Source organism: Salvelinus namaycush, chromosome 7 (assembly GCF_016432855.1).
Source record: "Salvelinus namaycush isolate Seneca chromosome 7, SaNama_1.0, whole genome shotgun sequence".
In the NCBI taxonomy this organism is placed as follows: Eukaryota; Metazoa; Chordata; class Actinopteri; order Salmoniformes; family Salmonidae; genus Salvelinus; species Salvelinus namaycush.
Genome location: NC_052313.1, coordinates 13,303,044 through 13,320,801, shown reverse-complemented (window position 1 = coordinate 13,320,801; position 17,758 = coordinate 13,303,044). Strand labels below are relative to the sequence as shown.

General features: G+C 44.3%; 1 protein-coding gene across 1 annotated transcript in view; it reads left to right on the top strand.

Moving 5' to 3' along the window:
• Nucleotides 1–1,285: 1,285 nt before the first annotated feature.
• Nucleotides 1,286–17,758, top strand: part of LOC120050614 (brefeldin A-inhibited guanine nucleotide-exchange protein 1-like) — a 92,505-nt gene continuing 76,032 nt past the window's right edge. The window contains exon 1 of the mRNA XM_038997204.1: nucleotides 1,286–1,542. Coding sequence (XP_038853132.1) covers nucleotides 1,419–1,542 — 124 coding nt within the window. The 5' untranslated portion in view covers nucleotides 1,286–1,418. The remainder of the gene's footprint in view (nucleotides 1,543–17,758) is intronic.

Genomic DNA, 17,758 nt, shown 5'->3' with positions numbered 1-17,758 from the left:
CATCCATTATGCTAGTTATACACAGTATAATGAGTTATTTAACATCACATTCTTTACGCTAGTTATACTCAGTATAATGAGTTATTTAACATCACATTCTTTATGCTAGTTATACTCAGTATAATGAATTACTTAACATCACATCCATTATGCTAGTTCTACTCAGTATAATGAGTTGTTTAATATCACATCCATTATGCTAGTTATACTCAGTATAATGAGTTATTTAACATCACATCCATTATGCTAGTTATACTCAGTATAATGAGTTGCTTAATATCACATCAATTACACTAGTTATACTCAGTATAATGAGTTGCTTAATATCACATCAATTACACTAGTTATACTCAGTGTAATTAATTAGAAACACAGGAGAATTTGTTAGATTCAACATTTTGTTGATCCTGACTCTGATAATTTAAAGGCTTCTGATGTGGTTCTTTGACCAAGAAGAAGAGTGATGGAGTGCTGCATCAGATGACCTGGCCTCCACAATCACCTGACCTCAACCCAATTGAGATGGTTTGGGATGAGTTGGACCCCAGAGTGACCCCAACAAGTGCTCATTATATGTGGGAGCTCCTTCAAGACTGTTGGAAAAGCATTACAGGTGAAGCTAGTTGAGAGAATGCCAAGAGTGTGCAAAGCTGTCATCAAGGCAAAGGGTGGCTACTTTGAAGAATCTCAAATATAAAATATATATTGATTTTTTTTAACACTCTTTTGGTTACTAAATGGTTCCATGTGTTATTTTATAGTTTTGATGACTTCACTATTATTCTACAATGTAGAAAATAGTAAAAAATAAAGAAAACCCTTGAACGAGTAGGTGTGTCCAAACTTTTGACTGGTACTGTATTTGGCAGATGTTATTGCGGGTGTAGCGAAATGCTTGTGTTCCTAGCTCCAACAGTGCCGTAGTATCTAACAATTCACAACAATACACACACATCTAAAAGTAAAATAAAGGAATTAAGAAATATATAAATATTACGACGAGCAATGTCGGACTGGCATTGACTATGTAAACATTATTAAAGTGACCAGTTTTATGCGGCATCTCATTATTTTACAGGTGCATTAGTTTGAAAAGGCAGGAGGGGGATTGCTTTGCTCCCACAATAAATTAATGTAATATCATCATGATCAGGTAGATTATTTCTATAGAACACGCGCACACACACCCTGCTGCCTCACTGCGGCCGTTTTTTAACGTGCGTGACGTCGCTTCCTTCCAACATGGCGCAGCTAGGCAGGTTGCTAATGGCAATCTGAGGGATTTACCCCACCTTCTGTCTTTATTTATGTCTGTATGTTAGGGCCACTGCCGCTGTCCTCTCGAATAGAACACATCGGTCTGGAACGGCTGCTGCCCTTGGGACAGGTACTACTCCTCGCCCCAATTCCGGTGCGCCATGTATGAGGGCAAAAAGACGAAAAACATGTTTTTAACCAGAGCTTTGGAGAAGATCCTGGCCGACAAAGAGGTTAAAAAGGCTCACCATTCGCAATTGCGAAAAGCCTGCGAGGTGGCACTAGGTAAGTTTTATTTCTGACATTATCACAGTCTTAGTTTGTAATTGATTTACCAACGTCATGCATCTCTGGTTTATACTGCCTACTATGTTTTCGGCTGCTACGTTGTCGCCAGCCCCAAGGTTCGCGAAAGTATACGACTCCTTGGGCTGCATTGTCGCAACAAAGTCGTTCTAGAATCTATTGGCAACATTGCAGCTACAGTTGATATGGATTTTCGCTCAATATTTTAGGTTTTATTCTGGTAAAGGACGGTAGATAGTTGTTGAATATACAACTATCGAGGTGGCATTATAGGCTCTCGGATAATCATCGCTTAGTTACTCTGTGTGGATACGGAAATGGTGCAAATGACAGGGGTGGGTGCCTCCTTTGACAGTTGCAAACTGCTACACTAGTTTATTACGCATGCAACTGACAATACCGTGCTGTATAAATAATTAGCTATTAACCGAAAGCAAACTGTCACTGTTATTATTTCCAATTATAAAACATTATGGAATTGCTGCTGCATTTGTCTGCAAGTCATAGACTGCAGGCTACACCAATTCGTAGCCTATACAATTATTCCCGCAAGAAGAAGAAGAAGCGATTTTAAATTGTTAGACTGATATGTGCAAATCATTTTACCACATTACTTTAACTTTTTTCCCGATGGGATCGTCTGTGTGGGTTATACGAAGCAGTCTGTCTACTCTGCTCTAGAAATCCAGACTGTCCTGCGTGCCCGGAGAGGGGGGTCATGGCTGAATGGGATACAGTTTATGCCAAATTGACGTTTAAAGTTGACATTTTTTTGCATTTTACCCAACCCTGACCCTTTTCCTAACCTTAACCCAATTATCCTAACCTGCTACGTAAATTCTCCTAACCTGCTACCAAGTCAATTATTGTCAATTCTGACATAAACTGTATCCCTTCTAGTCAAAACCGTAGAGGGAGTGGTGTTGAAAGAAAAACAAGTAGCCTAGCTTGGCAGTGAATGTTGGCTACTGTGATGTCTTTGGAGACCCGGACCGGCGTTTATGTCTTGGGTTGTCCCCAAAAACACATGCGCATCGGGAAAGTGGCAGATGTATCATTCGCACCAGGTGCATTTAGCTGCATTTAGCTGTATTTAGCTGAAACGCGTCTTCACACTATAGCCTATTTCCAGTGGTCCTAAGCCTTGTTGAATTTAGAAAGAGGAAGGGCCCATCTGAACTTCACATGAATCATTTTCATCTGGCATGAAAAAGGTCAGGACAGGTTTTGTTTTTCCCTGCATAGTCATTTCTGGTCCATTTATGTGTTTTTGGTCAATTTGGCAAAGGGCTTGGAACAAGTTACTCTCTGTTCTGCTACTCCAGTAATCTGACACAGCTGGTGAAACAATGACCCCACAGCCCACCTTTGTTGTTGAGCAGCCAGTGAGTCTAGCTTATCTTCATTTTACTGTACCTGTCTCTCCACTGTTTTGGGGGATAGCAAATGCACATTACTACATTACATTGACATTTTAGTCATTCAGCAGATGCTCTTATTAAGAGCTTGTAAGTAAGCATTTCACTGTAAGGTCTGTTCTATTCGGCACATGCTGCAAATATCATTTGATTTGATTTTTGATTTGCATTCTCTTGCATTCATCTTAAGGTGGCTAGGTGGGACAACCACATATCACAGTCATAGTAAGTAGATGGGGGTGTGCTGTGGGATTATTTAAAATACTCTTTGAAGAGGTAGGGTTTCAGAAGATGGGCAGGTACTCTGCTGTCCTAGCTGCAGTGGCAAGCTGGTTCCTCCACTGGGGTGCCAGGACAGAGAAGAGCTTTGACTGGGATGAGTGGGAGCTGCCCTCCCTTAGGAGTGGGAGGGCAAAGAGACCAGTGGTGTACTCGGGTTGGGGTGTAGGGTTTGAGCAGAGCCTGAAGGTAGGGAGGGGCAGTTCCTCTTGCTGTTCTGTAGGTAAGCGCCATGGTATTGTAGTGGATGCGAGCTCCAACTGGAAGTCTGTGGAGTCTGTGGAAGAGCAGGGTGACATCTGAGAACTTGGGAAGGTTGAAAACCAGGTGTGCTACAGCATTCTGGATAGGTTGCAGGGGTTTGATGGCACAAACGTGAAACCCAGCCAACAGAGAGTTGCAGTAGTCCAGACGAGAGATGACAAGTGCCTGGATTAGGACCTGCGCCAACTCCTGTGTGAGGTAGGGTCGTACTCTACAGATTAGAGGTCGACCGATTATGATTTTTCAACGCCGATACCGATTATTGGAGGACCAAAAAAGCCGATACCAATTAATCGGCCAATTTATTTGAAATGTATTTGTATTAATGACAATTATAACAATACTGAATGAACACTTATTTTAACTTAATATAATACATCAATAAAATCAATTTAGCCTCAAATAAATAATGAAACATGTTCAATTTGGTTTAAATAATGCAAAAACAAAGTGTTGGAGAAGAAAGTAAAAGTGCAATATGTGCCATGTAAGTAAGCTAACGTTTAAGTTCCTTGCTCAGAACATGAGAACATATGAAAGCTGGTGGTTCCTTTTAACATGAGTCTTCAATATTCCCAGGTAAGAAGTTTTAGGTTGTAGTTATTATAGGAATTATAGGACTATTTCTCTCTATACCATTTGTATTTCATTAACCTTTGACTATTGTATGTTCTTATAGGCACTTTTGTATTGCCAGTGTAACAGTATAGCTTCCGTCCCTCTCCACGCTCCTCCCTGGGCTCGAACCAGGAACACAACGACAACAGCCACCCTCGAAGCAGCGTTACCCATGCAGAGCAAGGGGAATAACCACTCCAAGTCTCAGAGCGAGTGACGTTTGAAACGCTATTAGCGCGCACCCCGCTAACTAGCTAGCCATTTCACATCGGTTACACCAGCCATTAGGCTGATAGGCTTGAAGTCATAAACAGTGCTGTGCTTGCGAAGAGCTGCTGGCAAAACGCACGAAAGTGCTGTTTGAATAAATGCTTACGAGCTTGCTGCTGCCTACCACCGCTCAGTCAGACTGCTCTATCAAATCATAGACTTAGTTATAACATAATAACACACAGAAATACGAGCCTTAGGTCATTAATATGGTCGAATCCGGAAACTATCATCTCGAAAACAAGACGTTTATTCTTTCAGTGAAATACGGAACCGTTCCGTATTTTATCTAAGGGGTGGCATCCATTAGTCTAAATATTCCTGTTACATTGCACAACCTTCAATGTTATGTCATAATTACGTGAAATTCTGGCAAATTAAGCGGCCCAAACTGTTGCATATACACTGACTCTGCGTGCAATGAACGCAAGAGAAGTGACACAATTTCACCTGGTTAATATTGCCTGCTAACCTGGATTTGTTTTAGCTAAATATGCAGGTTTAAAAATATATACTTCTGTGTATTGATTTTAAGAAAGGCATTGATGTTCATGGTTAGGTACACATTGGAGCAACGATACGCACCGCATCGATTATATGCAACGCAGGACACGCTAGATAAACTAGTAATATCATCAACCATGTGTAGTTAACTACTGATTATGATTGATTGATTGATTGTTTTTTATAAGATAAGTTTAATGCTCGCTAGCAACTTACCTTGGCTTACTGCATTCGCGTAACAGGCAGTCTCCTCGTGGAGTGCAATGAGAGGCAGGTGGTTAGAGCGTTGGACTAGTTAACTGTAAGGTTGCAAGATTGAATCCCCCGAACTGACAAGGTAAACATCTGTCATTCTGCCCCTGAACGAGGCAGTTAACCCACCGTTCCTAGGCCGTCATTGAAAATAAGAATGTGTTCTTAACTGACTTGCCTAGTGAAATAAAGATTAAATAAAGGTGTAAAAAAATAAATAATAATAATCGGCCAAATCGGTGTCCAAAAATACAGATTTCCGATTGTTATGAAAACTTGAAATCGGCCCTAATTAATCGGCCATTCCGATTAATCGGTCGACCTCTACTACAGATGTTGTAGAGCATGAACCTGCAGGAGCGAGTCACTGCTTTGATGTTTGCAGAGATTGAGAGGGTCTTGTCCAGGGTCACGGCAAGGTTCTTTGCACTCCGGAAGGGGGACACTGTGGAGTTGTCAACCGTGATGGAGAGGCCTTGGAGCAGTCAGGCCTTCCCCGGGAGGAAGAGCAGCTCCGTCTTGTTGAGGTGGAGCTTGAAGTGGTGGGCCGACATCCAAGCTGAGATATCTGCCAGGCACGCGGAGATGTGTGTCGCCACCTGGGTGGTGGGAAGGAGATAAGTAGTTGAGTGTCATCCGCATAGCAATGATAGGAGAGACCATGTGAGGATATGACGTAGCCGAGTAACTCGAGAGGAGAGGGTCTAGAACCGAGCCCTGGGGGACACCAGTAGTGAGAGTACGTGGTGCAGATACAGATCCTCTCCATGTCACCTGGTAGGAGGGGCCTGAGACGCCCAGCCCTGAGAGGGTGGAGAGGAGCATCTGATGGTTCACGGTGTCGAAGGCAGATCTAGGAGGATGAGAACAGGGGAGAGAGAGTCAGCTTTGGCAGTACTGAGAGCCTCCGTCACACACAGGAGAGCAGTCTCGGTTGTGTGACCCGTCTTGAAGCCTGACTGGTTAGGGTCAAGAAGATCAATCTGAGAGAGGAAGCGAGAGTGTTGGTAAGAGGCAGCACGCTCAGTGGACTCAATAGGCTGAGTGAATGAGGAGTGGATGTCATCAACCTTCTTTTCAAAGGATACAGAGGAAGAGAAAGTAGAGAGGAGTGGAAGAATAATAGGTCCTACGGAAGTTTAGAGTAGTTTTCCTGCATTTTCGCTCAGCTACCCACAGACCCTTTCTGTTAGCTTGCAATGAGCCACTCAGTCACTGCTCAGGAGGGGTGGGCCGAGCCAATACGCAATGCTCTTATGTTATTATACTGTTAGTAACACAACTGAGTGGCTACATGTTAGCATGTTCAGTAAAACTTACTCTTTTGATGTAGAAATATTTGATTACACATTTCTGTAGTTTTTCCCCATTGTGTTACATAGGCTACTGGGTTTATGTTAACATTAGGCTATGTACTTCCTGGGTTTATGTTGTGAGATTATCCTAGATAGGCAGAGAGTCTGTAGTAGGAATGAAGCTCCCTCTGCATTCATAAACTGAATAGCCCAGATTAGTCAGAGCATCACAGTGTGGGTGTTTTAAGAGCAGTGAGTTTAACATAATGCTTCCTCATACCTATTATCAATAAGAAAAAACACCCGTACTATGTCGTGGCAGAAACTACAGGATGCCATCCTTATTAGGCACCATTCTAAAGGTGATTTTCTTTTTTCTTGTGCCTGAATTAGTATTTTTCATGATAACCAGCTGTGATTTTATTTAAAAGCTTGGATCTTGTACCTATTGGAGGTGTGGATGGAGAGTGTGAATGCCATTCATCCAAAGACACTGAGAAACTCAGTAACCACTGCCTGTCTAAACAACTGGGTCACCAAGTATACTCAGAGACTTACGCAATCTTCCCTCTTACCTTGAGGCACAGAGACATCTCTGAGAGAATGCCACTACTCACTGACCTCCTCTTTGGGACACCTTGTAATCCTTCCAAGACAACCCCTAGTCCCCTACCCACTACCCCATGTCCCCTACCCACTACCCCTCACTCCCTACCCACTACACCTAGTCCCCTACCCCTAGTCCCCTACCCACTACCCCTAGTCCCCTACCCACTACCCCTAGTCCCCTACCCACTACCCCTACCCACTACTCCTAGTCCCCTACCCCCAAGCCTCTACCCACTACCCCATGTCCCCTACCCACTACACCTAGTCCCCTACCCACTACCCCTCACTCCCTACCCACTACCCCTAGTCCCCTACCCACTACCCCTAGTCCCCTACCCACTACCCCTAGTCCCCTACCCACTACCCCTAGTCCCCTACCCACTACCCCTAGTCCCCTACCCACTACCCCTAGTCCCCTACCCACTACCCCTAGTCCCCTACCCCCGAGCCCCTACCCACTACCCCTAAAAGGGTCCCAAAAGGGTTCTACCTGGAACCAAAAAGGGTTCTTCAAAGGGTTCTACTATGAGGGACAGCCGAAGAACCATTTCAGGTTCTAGATGGCACCTTTTTTTCTAAGAGTGTAGACACGTCATCAATCTAATAATACGGTCGTTATTTTTGTCACTTTGACCGGGGTTGTTGTATCATCTCTAGTGTTGTTCAAGGGTGTTGCATGTGTTGTTGATATTCAGCCCTCTTCTTGTAGGTTTGTGATCTTCCTTGTAACACTATCCAATACATGACATTTGTTCTATTGAAAAACTAAGTTGTCAGATCGAGTATGTTCTCACTTTCACTGTGGACTTGACTTTTGCTCTTGTTCAGGAAAACATCCTGTAACAGCTTGGGTTCTCACATTGTCACAAAGAGGCAGAACAGTGACGGAAGCAGGAGCACATTCATCTTGGATCACAGAGTAGCGGGCGTGCACCTGGCGCTGCCCACCTATTCCCTAGAATGAGGTTTACAGGAGGTTACAGGAGGTTTATGATTCATTTCATTCATGATGATTAAATAGTTTACTAACGCCGGGCTGACTTCCAAGTTGGCTCCCGAGTGGTGCAGCGGTCTAAGGCACTGCATCTCAGTGCTAGAGGCGTCACTACAGACCCTGGTTCGATTCCAGGCTGTATCACAACCGGGCGTGATTGGGAGTCCCATAGGGCGGTGCACAATTGGCCCAGCGTTGTCCAGGTTTGGCCAGGGTAGGCCGTCATTGTAAATAAGAATTTGTTCTTAACTGACTTGCCTAGTTAAATAAAGGTTAAATACATTTTTTAAAGGTAACCAATGTGTGTCACAAGTTATCAGGATAGAGGGAGGGAGTGGCCAGCTGCAACGAGGTCAGGGCTTTTCCAAAGGTCACATAGAGTCCAGTAGGGTCGAAACACATTTCTCTTATTCCACAGTCCTCTGCTCTCACAGCAGCCTGTGAATACATTCAGTTCACACACACACACACACACACACACACACACACACACACAAGCCTGCTGTGGGAATGTAGCAGTCGGTCCACAGTATATATTATACCACGGGGTCTAGATTTCATGTAATTGGTCATATCTAGGATAAGTCACTGCCAGTCACCTGATGTGTCAGGCACTACAATCAAAACGTTTGTTGTTTGCTAGTTCAATTATTGTAGCTTGGTCAGCTTGGAGGACAGTACTGTTTGGTACTTCGCTGTTTGCCCTTTGAGAGTATGCCATGTATGCACTAGAGACAGAGCTCCCATTGTTTCCCTCATGTACACTGGCTGGATATTCTGTACTGTACAGGTAAAAGCCTAGAATGCTGTTTTAATGTTACTGAATCAAGACTGTATCTAATGTAGCTAGCACAGTAACTACAAATGCCGTTTTAAATTAAGCAATGTGGACTGACCCATAGTAGACCTCATTCCTTTCATTTGATACAGGAAAAAAGGCGTGAAATTAAATTCTAATAAGCTGTAATATGCTGTTTATTAACCTTCCCCAAAAGTAAGGTTGACATGAACAAAGTCATGGAGCAACTACTATGGCAAACTGTTTTCCTCCTGATTGTGGATGGAGATAACTATGTTTCTTCCTCTTGGAGAAAAACATTTGCTGGGCAAGTATGACCAGAATATATTGTGTACTTTTCAGGAACATGTGGGTTCTGATAACCCTGAGGAAGGCACAGTGATGCCGAAATGTTGGTAAATACCCATTTAATTGCTGGGAGTTTATACATGGAGTATGTGACTTTCTTTATTTTAATAGTTTATAGGTTCTGATAACAGAACAGAACTCCTTAAGAGGCCTTTTGAGATGTTTTTTTAATGTTCCTGTTAAGGCCCATTATTGTCCCACTTACTGTAGTCATTAGTTTTGCCAAACCCAACCACACATGGTGGGTACAGCTGTATGTGGTCCTCAGTCAGTCAAAGGAATCTCACGAATGATATCTGCATCCTTAGTGGGATTCTAAAGCTTTTTATTTTGAAGATAACATTATGCTTAGACTGTGGCAAACTCATTCCATTTATCAATTCCGGCTTTCCAGGTGGCTCTGACGCCTTCTAACAAAATCATCATTCGTCCAATGACTTGGTATTTCCGAAATAGCAAAATAACAGTGTGTTTCCATTACTTTTACTCCAAAGGTTGTTCTAAACAATTGTGGGGTATTGCGATGCATAATTCCTGCACTGAGTCTAAGAGCTTACAAAGATCTGTGTGTATGGAATGTGGTAAAGTAGGCTTTCAGGACAGAGCTCTTTTAACGGTACCATCTGCCAATGTGGGGATACATCTTCATCAAATTGGGATGTTTTTGCCAGACTGTAAAAATTCAAGTTTAAACCAAATATAAAGTGGGCTGATTGTCTCAGGTTGCATTCAAGAAATATCTGGACATGACTCATTATGACATAAGGCACTTTACCAAGGCCACAAGTCTTAGATGGCAAAGAACACCACTGAAAAGACATCTAACCTATTGTACATTGACAGGAAGTATAGGTCTATGGGCCTACGTTTAAAACTGTGTAGTATAGAAGTCGTACAGTGTTGACATAAATATGGGCACTGCATCGGCCACGTCGTCATTAGGGGTACCATCCGCTGGGAACAGTACACTTCTGCTCATTAGGCTCACTGAACACATGCTCTCCCAATAACGGGTCCAATTTGTTAAGCTTTTCAATGTGACTCCCTAATGACCAGTAAACACTGCAGTCTCTCTCTCTCTCTTTTCTCTCTCTCTCACTCTCGCTCTCGCTCTCTCTCTCTCTCAAAACAAAGGGGCAGAGAGTTGCTCCATAGTGCACAAATGATACATAGGCCTACAACTGGTTATACCAACTATACCAGATCCTCATTGGGATACTTTCTGTTAGCTTCATTATGTCATGAAGGAGTCATTAAGTGGATAAAAGCTATGGGGTTTAGAGTAACTAGTATTTAGTGATCAAATTATTCCTATTAGCTTTCAGCAATCTATTATTGTGATTTCTACTTAGTTAGCACCATCAAATAGTGCATGATGGTTCATAGGCTAAGGCTATGTATTCAATTAGTAACTAGGATATTTTTCATCATATTCCCAACATTAGGAACAGAAATTCAATAACCAGGTGGTTTACGCCTAGCCAGACATATTTAGAAAAGCTAGCTGTGTGAAGCTGAGACACCAGGGAGCCGGTGCTAGAGCTGCCGGTGCTAGAGCTGCCGGTGCTAGAGCTGCCGGTGCTAGAGCTGCCGGTGCTAGAGCTGCCGGTGCTAGAGCTGCCGGTGCTAGAGCTGCCGGTTCTAGAGCTGCCGGTGCTAGAGCTGCCAGAGCATCACTGTGGATGAAAGAGAGCAAATGAGTGAGGAGACAGCAGCCTTCAGCCATCTCTTATGTTCCCTTTACTTTGAGACTTCTGGAAATATTCACAGCAATAGATTTGCTCTCCTCGGGCTGTTTCTCAGGAAATGGACAGATCGGTGTGTGTGTGTGTGCGCCGTTATTTTTTTGTTGCAATTTAAAATAAGGATAGAGTAAATTGTTCAAAACTTGGAACACACGGACATAAGTGTGGGCCTGTGTGTGTGTGTTGGGTAATGGAGTCTGGCCAAGCCTGGCCTGCCGCAGGGTATTATTGTTTAGTGTGAATGTGGTGAGTTTAATTTGGTTTGCTCGCTGGCTCTCCATCAGTGAGGAGCATAAGCTGGGTCCTGGGCTAGAGGAGAATGAGGAGAGGAGAGGAGAGGAGAGGAGAGGAGAGGAGAGGAGAGGAGAGGAGAGGAGACTAAGGAGAAGAGCAGGGGAGGAGAGAGGAGAAAAGAGGGGAGAGGAGAGGAGAATGAGGAGAAGAGCTCTCTTTTTCTATTGGTTAACTGTTGATATAGGCAGATAATAGATGAATATTCCTTGAATTGTGCCACAGACAGACAGACTAGTAGTTTGAGAGCAGACCCCATTGTGCACTCCTGTCTCGGTTCCACCAGGCTGTGTGCAAACAGGCAGCTTAGCTCAGCTCACCTCTAAACCAGCAGGTTCACTACTACACACATCGTCAGCAGGGAGAAATTCACTCTCATACAGCCCAAACCGGACCTGAAAATTACATGAACTAACACTTTTCTCTAGAAAGAAACAAGTTAGGAGCAAAATAAGCTAATACTCTACTGTACCTCTGTGGGGGTTTTCTCTGTCGCACAAGCCGATATATATTGTTACACTGATACCCCAAACATCCATAATACATGAGTGATCCATGCTAACGGCTCATTCAATCTAAGGACAGGTGATGAATACATTTTATTTTACCAGCAAACAAACAGCTGAGAGGAACAGAGGGAATATTCTCCTCCTCTTCCTCCTCCTTCTCACAGGGTGTAGGAAGAGTTACGACGCTCATATTTAGCAGATCCTGCCATCTGTGTGCATCTGAGGCGGGCTAATACAAAGCTAGCGAGTTACCATACATCACCCTGACTGAAGAGATGGACAGAGAGGAGCATCAGGGAGGGAGGGACTGATTGATGGAGACAGAGAGGGAGATAGAGAAAACAGGGATTGAGAGAGAGCGAGAGGGATGCCATGCCAGCCGGAGCCCCATAGTCAGCAGGTTGAAGGAGTGCAGGGTTGATGAGAGAGGGCACTTTGGCAGAATGAGTCTTCATGGGAGTGTGTGCTGTGTTGCTGTGGTGCTGTGTACAGGGAGGAGGGAGGGCCCCACACACACCATTGCCTAGCTATTCATCTCCACAGTCCATGCCTCAGAATGGGGGAGATAGAATTTTACTGTGGCTGGTGTTATTGAATGGTGGATTACTTAATAGCATTGCATCTGCATGATGTCAGGGCTATGCTACAAGAGCTACTCTTTCCCTCAGTCAACATGTTTGATGTTGTTTCTAGCATCAAACTGTTTCTAGCTGATCTACTACTCTGTGTGTTTGTGTGTGTGTGTCTGTTTGTGTGTATGTATATATCATATGTGTAGTGTGTGTGTGTGTGTGTGTATATATATATATACAGTGGGGCAAAAAAGTATTTAGTCAGCCAGCAATTGTGCAAGTTCTCCCACTTAAAAAGATGAGAGGCCTGTAATTTTCATCATAGGTACACTTCAACTATGACAGACAAAATGAGAAGAAAAATCCAGAAAATCACATTGTAGGATTTTTAATGAATTTATTTGCAAATTATGGTGGAAAATCGTCTTCCTTGCTGAGCGGCCTTTCAGGTTATGTAGATATAGGACTTGTTTTACTGTGGATATAGATACTTTTGTACGGGTTTCCTCCAGCATCTTCACAAGGTCCTTTGCTGTTGTTCTGGGATTGATTTGCACTTTTCACAGCAAAGTACGTTCATCTCTAGGAGACAGAACGCGTCTCCTTCCTGATCGGTATGACGGCTGCATGGTCCTATGGTGTTTATACTTGCGTACTATTGTTTGTACAGATGAACGTGGTACCTTCAGGCGTTTGGAAATTGCCCCCAAGGTTGAGCCAGACTTGTGGAGGTCTACATTTTTTTTTCTGGGGTCTTTGCTGATTTCTTTTTGATTTTCCGATGATGTCAAGCAAAGAGGCACTGAGTTTGAAGGTAGGCCTTGAAATACATCCACAGGTACACCTCCAATTGACTCAAATGATGTCAATTAGCCTATCAGAAGCTTCTGAAGCCATGACATCATTTTCTGGAATTTTCCAAGCTGTTTAAAGGCACAGTCAACTTAGTGTATGTAAACTTCTGACCCACTGGAATTGTGATACAGTGAATTATAAGTGAAATAATCTGTCTGTGAACAATTGTTGGAAAAATTACTTGTGTCATGCACAAAGTAGATGTCCTAACCGACTTGCCAAAACTATAGTTTGTTAACAAGAAATTTGTGGAGTGGTTGAAAAACACATTTTAATGACTCCAACTTAAGTGTATGTAAACTTCCGACTTCAACTGTATACGTGTATATCATATATAGTCCAGTACAATAAATCGACACCACTAGAGGAAATTGCAATGCATTGAATTTGGGGGAAATATTGCAGAATCACCCATCTGTGTTTACACTGCATAAATATTCAACATGGATTCTTGTAAAAGAAAGACCTCAATAACTGTGTAATTAATAATCATGCCCTGGTGGAGCAGAAATCAAGCTTCAGTCAGTGTAGTGATTCCCAGCATGATTAGACAGGGGCTTCAGCAGGTCTGAGTAAGTAGGCAGGCTGGAGTCCGCGGTCCAATGGGCCCACACACACACCAGGTCGTCCAGACAACCTCTGGCAGCCAGTGTTTCCTTCTTCCTCTCCACTCCTCTCCGCTCCAAATGTAATTACTGCAGTGCAACCTTTCCTTCCACCCGGCATAGTGGAAATCCCAAATGGGCAGATTTTCCTCTGGCTCGCTATGGCAGCAACAGCTGCCCCCTGTTTACCAATGCTCAGGGGAGAGCTTGAATTGGAGGTTGCCACCTACACACAGACCTTGGATCAGATTAATCAACCCTGGTCCTAATGTTAATCTTCATGGTGTGAGATAATATCTGACCCTGGAATAGGGGTTAAGGAGCAACTGAGAGAGACTGGTCTGCATGTTGATAACCTCACCACTGCCTTTCTGATTTCCTTAAGAAAGTAGGCCACATAGAAAGAGATGCACACAGGCAGTCCAGGATCACTGAAGGGACTCTCATCTTGAAAAGCGGTGGCATTTGAAATATAATATTTTCCCTTGATAACAAAGTGTGTGGCTGACTGTGTCTCAGCAGCCCAAGGCTGTTGTGCTACATTGTGGCTGAGATGTCGTGTCTACAAAGAAAGGAACATTTCAACTCTCACACACTTCCCCCGAGACAGAACCACACACACACACACACACACACACACACACACACACACACACACACACACACACACACACACACACACACAGGGGTGCCGTGTCTAAGGCGTTTCAATCGGTATTGGATCCATGCTGGATTCAGATGGGTGGAATGCCTTTGATGTGGAAATGCCACTGACTGCAGGAGACGGGATGCTCACCCACACAGCTCAGGTGACCGAACCTGAGAATGAGATTGACCCGTGACCCCCTGCTGCGTGTGCGTGTGTGTGTGTGTGACACGTAGAGCATGAGAAAACAGTCTGCAGTCTTTCTGTGTCCTGATCTGTCTATGGTGTCTGACCATTGAACATTTTCCTTCCTTCCCCCTCTCCTCCTCTCATCTTCCCCTTCCCTTCCTGCCGTCTTCCCCTCCCCTCCTGCCGTCTTCCCCTCCTGCCGTCTTCCCCTTCCCCTCCTGCCGTCTTCCCCTTCTCCTCCTGCCGTCTTCCCCTTCTCCTCCTGCCGTCTTCCCCCTCTCCTCCTACCATCTTCCCCCTCTCCTCCTGCCGTCTTCCCCCTCTCCTCCTGCCCTCTTCCCCCTCTCTTCCCTCTGATCTGACACAAGGCCTTTCTGCAGAGCAGCTCCTCACAGAGAAGGTAAAACATGTCCCACTGAAAACTCCCCTCCCCTCACCTCTCAGTCCCACTCCCCTAGTGACTTCTTATCATGTACGCTCACTGTGAGGAAGCTATGAGCACGGCGGTGGCTGCTGAATGAGGTTGTTATTGTTATTGTACTCTTAGTCGCTCACCGTGAGGAAGCTATGAGCACGGCGGTGGCTGCTGAATGAGGTTGTTATTGTTATTGTACTCTTAGTCGCTCACCGTGAGGAAGCTATGAGCATGGCGGTGGCTGCTGAATGAGGTTGTTATTGTTATTGTACTCTTAGTCGCTCACTGTGAGGAAGCTATGAGCACGGCGGTGGCTGCTGAATGAGGTTGTTATTGTTATTGTACTCTTAGTCGCTCGCCGTGAGGAAGCTATGAGCACGGCGGTGGCTGCTGAATGAGGTTGTTATTGTACTCTTAGTCGCTCACCGTGAGGAAGCTATGAGCACGGCGGTGGCTGCTGAATGAGGTTGTTATTGTTATTGTACTCTTAGTCGCTCACCGTGAGGAAGCTATGAGCACGGCGGTGGCTGCTGAATGAGGTTGTTATTCTTATTGTACTCTTAGTCACTCACCGTGAGGAAGCTATGAGCACGGCGGTGGCTGCTGAATGAGGTTGTTATTGTAATTGTACTCTTAGTCGCTCACCGTGAGGAAGCTATGAGCACGGTGGTGGCTGCTGAATGAGGTTGTTATTGTTATTGTACTCTTAGTCGCTCACCGTGAGGAAGCTATGAGCACGGCGGTGGCTGCTGAATGAGGTTGTTATTGTTATTGTACTCTTAGTCGCTCGCCGTGAGGAAGCTATGAGCACGGCGGTGGCTGCTGAATGAGGTTGTTATTGTACTCTTAGTCGCTCACCGTGAGGAAGCTATGAGCACGGCGGTGGCTGCTGAATGAGGTTGTTATTGTACTCTTAGTCGCTCACCGTGAGGAAGCTATGAGCACGGCGGTGGCTGCTGAATGAGGTTGTTATTGTTATTGTACTCTTAGTCGCTCACCGTGAGGAAGCTATGAGCACGATGGTGGCTGCTGAATGAGGTTGTTATTGTACTCTTAGTCGCTCACCGTGAGGAAGCTATGAGCACGGCGGTGGCTGCTGAATGAGGTTGTTATTGTAATTGTACTCTTAGTCGCTCACCGTGAGGAAGCTATGAGCACGGCGGTGGCTGCTGAATGAGGTTGTTATTGTAATTGTACTCTTAGTCGCTCACCGTGAGGAAGCTATGAGCACGGCGGTGGCTGCTGAATGAGGTTGTTATTGTAATTGTACTCTTAGTCGCTCACCGTGAGGAAGCTATGAGCACGGTGGTGGCTGCTGAATGAGGTTGTTATTGTTATTGTACTCTTAGTCGCTCACCGTGAGGAAGCTATGAGCACGGCGGTGGCTGCTGAATGAGGTTGTTATTGTACTCTTAGTCGCTCACCGTGAGGAAGCTATGAGCACGGCGGTGGCTGCTGAATGAGGTTGTTATTGTACTCTTAGTCGCTCACCGTGAGGAAGCTATGAGCACGGCGGTGGCTGCTGAATGAGGTTGTTATTGTTATTGTACTCTTAGTCGCTCACCGTGAGGAAGCTATGAGCACGGCGGTGGCTGCTGAATGAGGTTGTTATTGTACTTTTAGTCGCTCACCGTGAGGAAGCTATGAGCACGGCGGTGGCTACTGAATGAGGTTGTTATTGTTATTGTACTCTTAGTCTTTCCTCTCTTTCTAACGCGATGCTCTGCAGTGTGTGTGCATCTCTCTGCCAGAGCAGGGGGTGCTTATTGAATTAGTAGTATTGATCAAACAGCTTGAGTCAGCAGGAGTCTTTGTCCAGGTGAAGTAGTCAGCCTTCCAGCCGTGGCATCACTGTTTACCATCCTGTACGCATCATCAAACTGTGCCGCTCATCTGTACAAAAAGTGTGTGTGTTAGTGATGCACCGATATGACATTTTTGTCAGAGACCGATATTTTCCTTGCCAAAATAAAATCGATAGCTAGCTCATAGCTAGAAGTGAGCAGATTTCAGTTTGGAGCAGGTTTTTTTTCTTAGTCTGTCTCATTGGCCACTGGCCAGCCCCCTATTGTCACGGCAATTGTTGTATCAAACATCCAATCCAGTATTATCAAGAAGCCATGCCATAGTTCTGAGTCTCAGTGAAGTGACGAGCCTGTCATCTGAGGAAGGCTTGTTGTGATTCTCTGGGCATACATCTCTCAATCTCTCTCTCAATCTCTCTCTCACTCTCTCTATCTCTCTCTCGCTCTCTCGCTCTCTTGCTCTCTCGCTCTCTCTCAATTCAATTCAAGGGCTTTATTGGCATGGGAAACATGTTTACATTGCCAAAGCAAGTGAAATAGATAATACACCAATGTGAAATAAACAATACAAAATTAACAGTAAACATTACACTCACATAAATTCCAAAAGAATTAAGACATTTCAAATGTCATATTATGTCTATATACAGTGTTGTAACGATATGCAAGTAGTTAAAAGTACAAAAGGGAAAATAAATAAACATAAATATGGGTTGTATTTACAATGGTGTTTGTTCTTCACTAGTTGCCCTTTTCTTGTGGCAACAGGTCACAAATATTGCTGCTGTGATGGCACACTGTGGTATTTCACCCAGGAGATATGGGAGTTTATCAAAATTGGGTTTGTTTTCAAATTCTTTGTGGGTCTGTGTAATCTGAGGGAAATATGTGTCTCTAATATGGTCATACATTT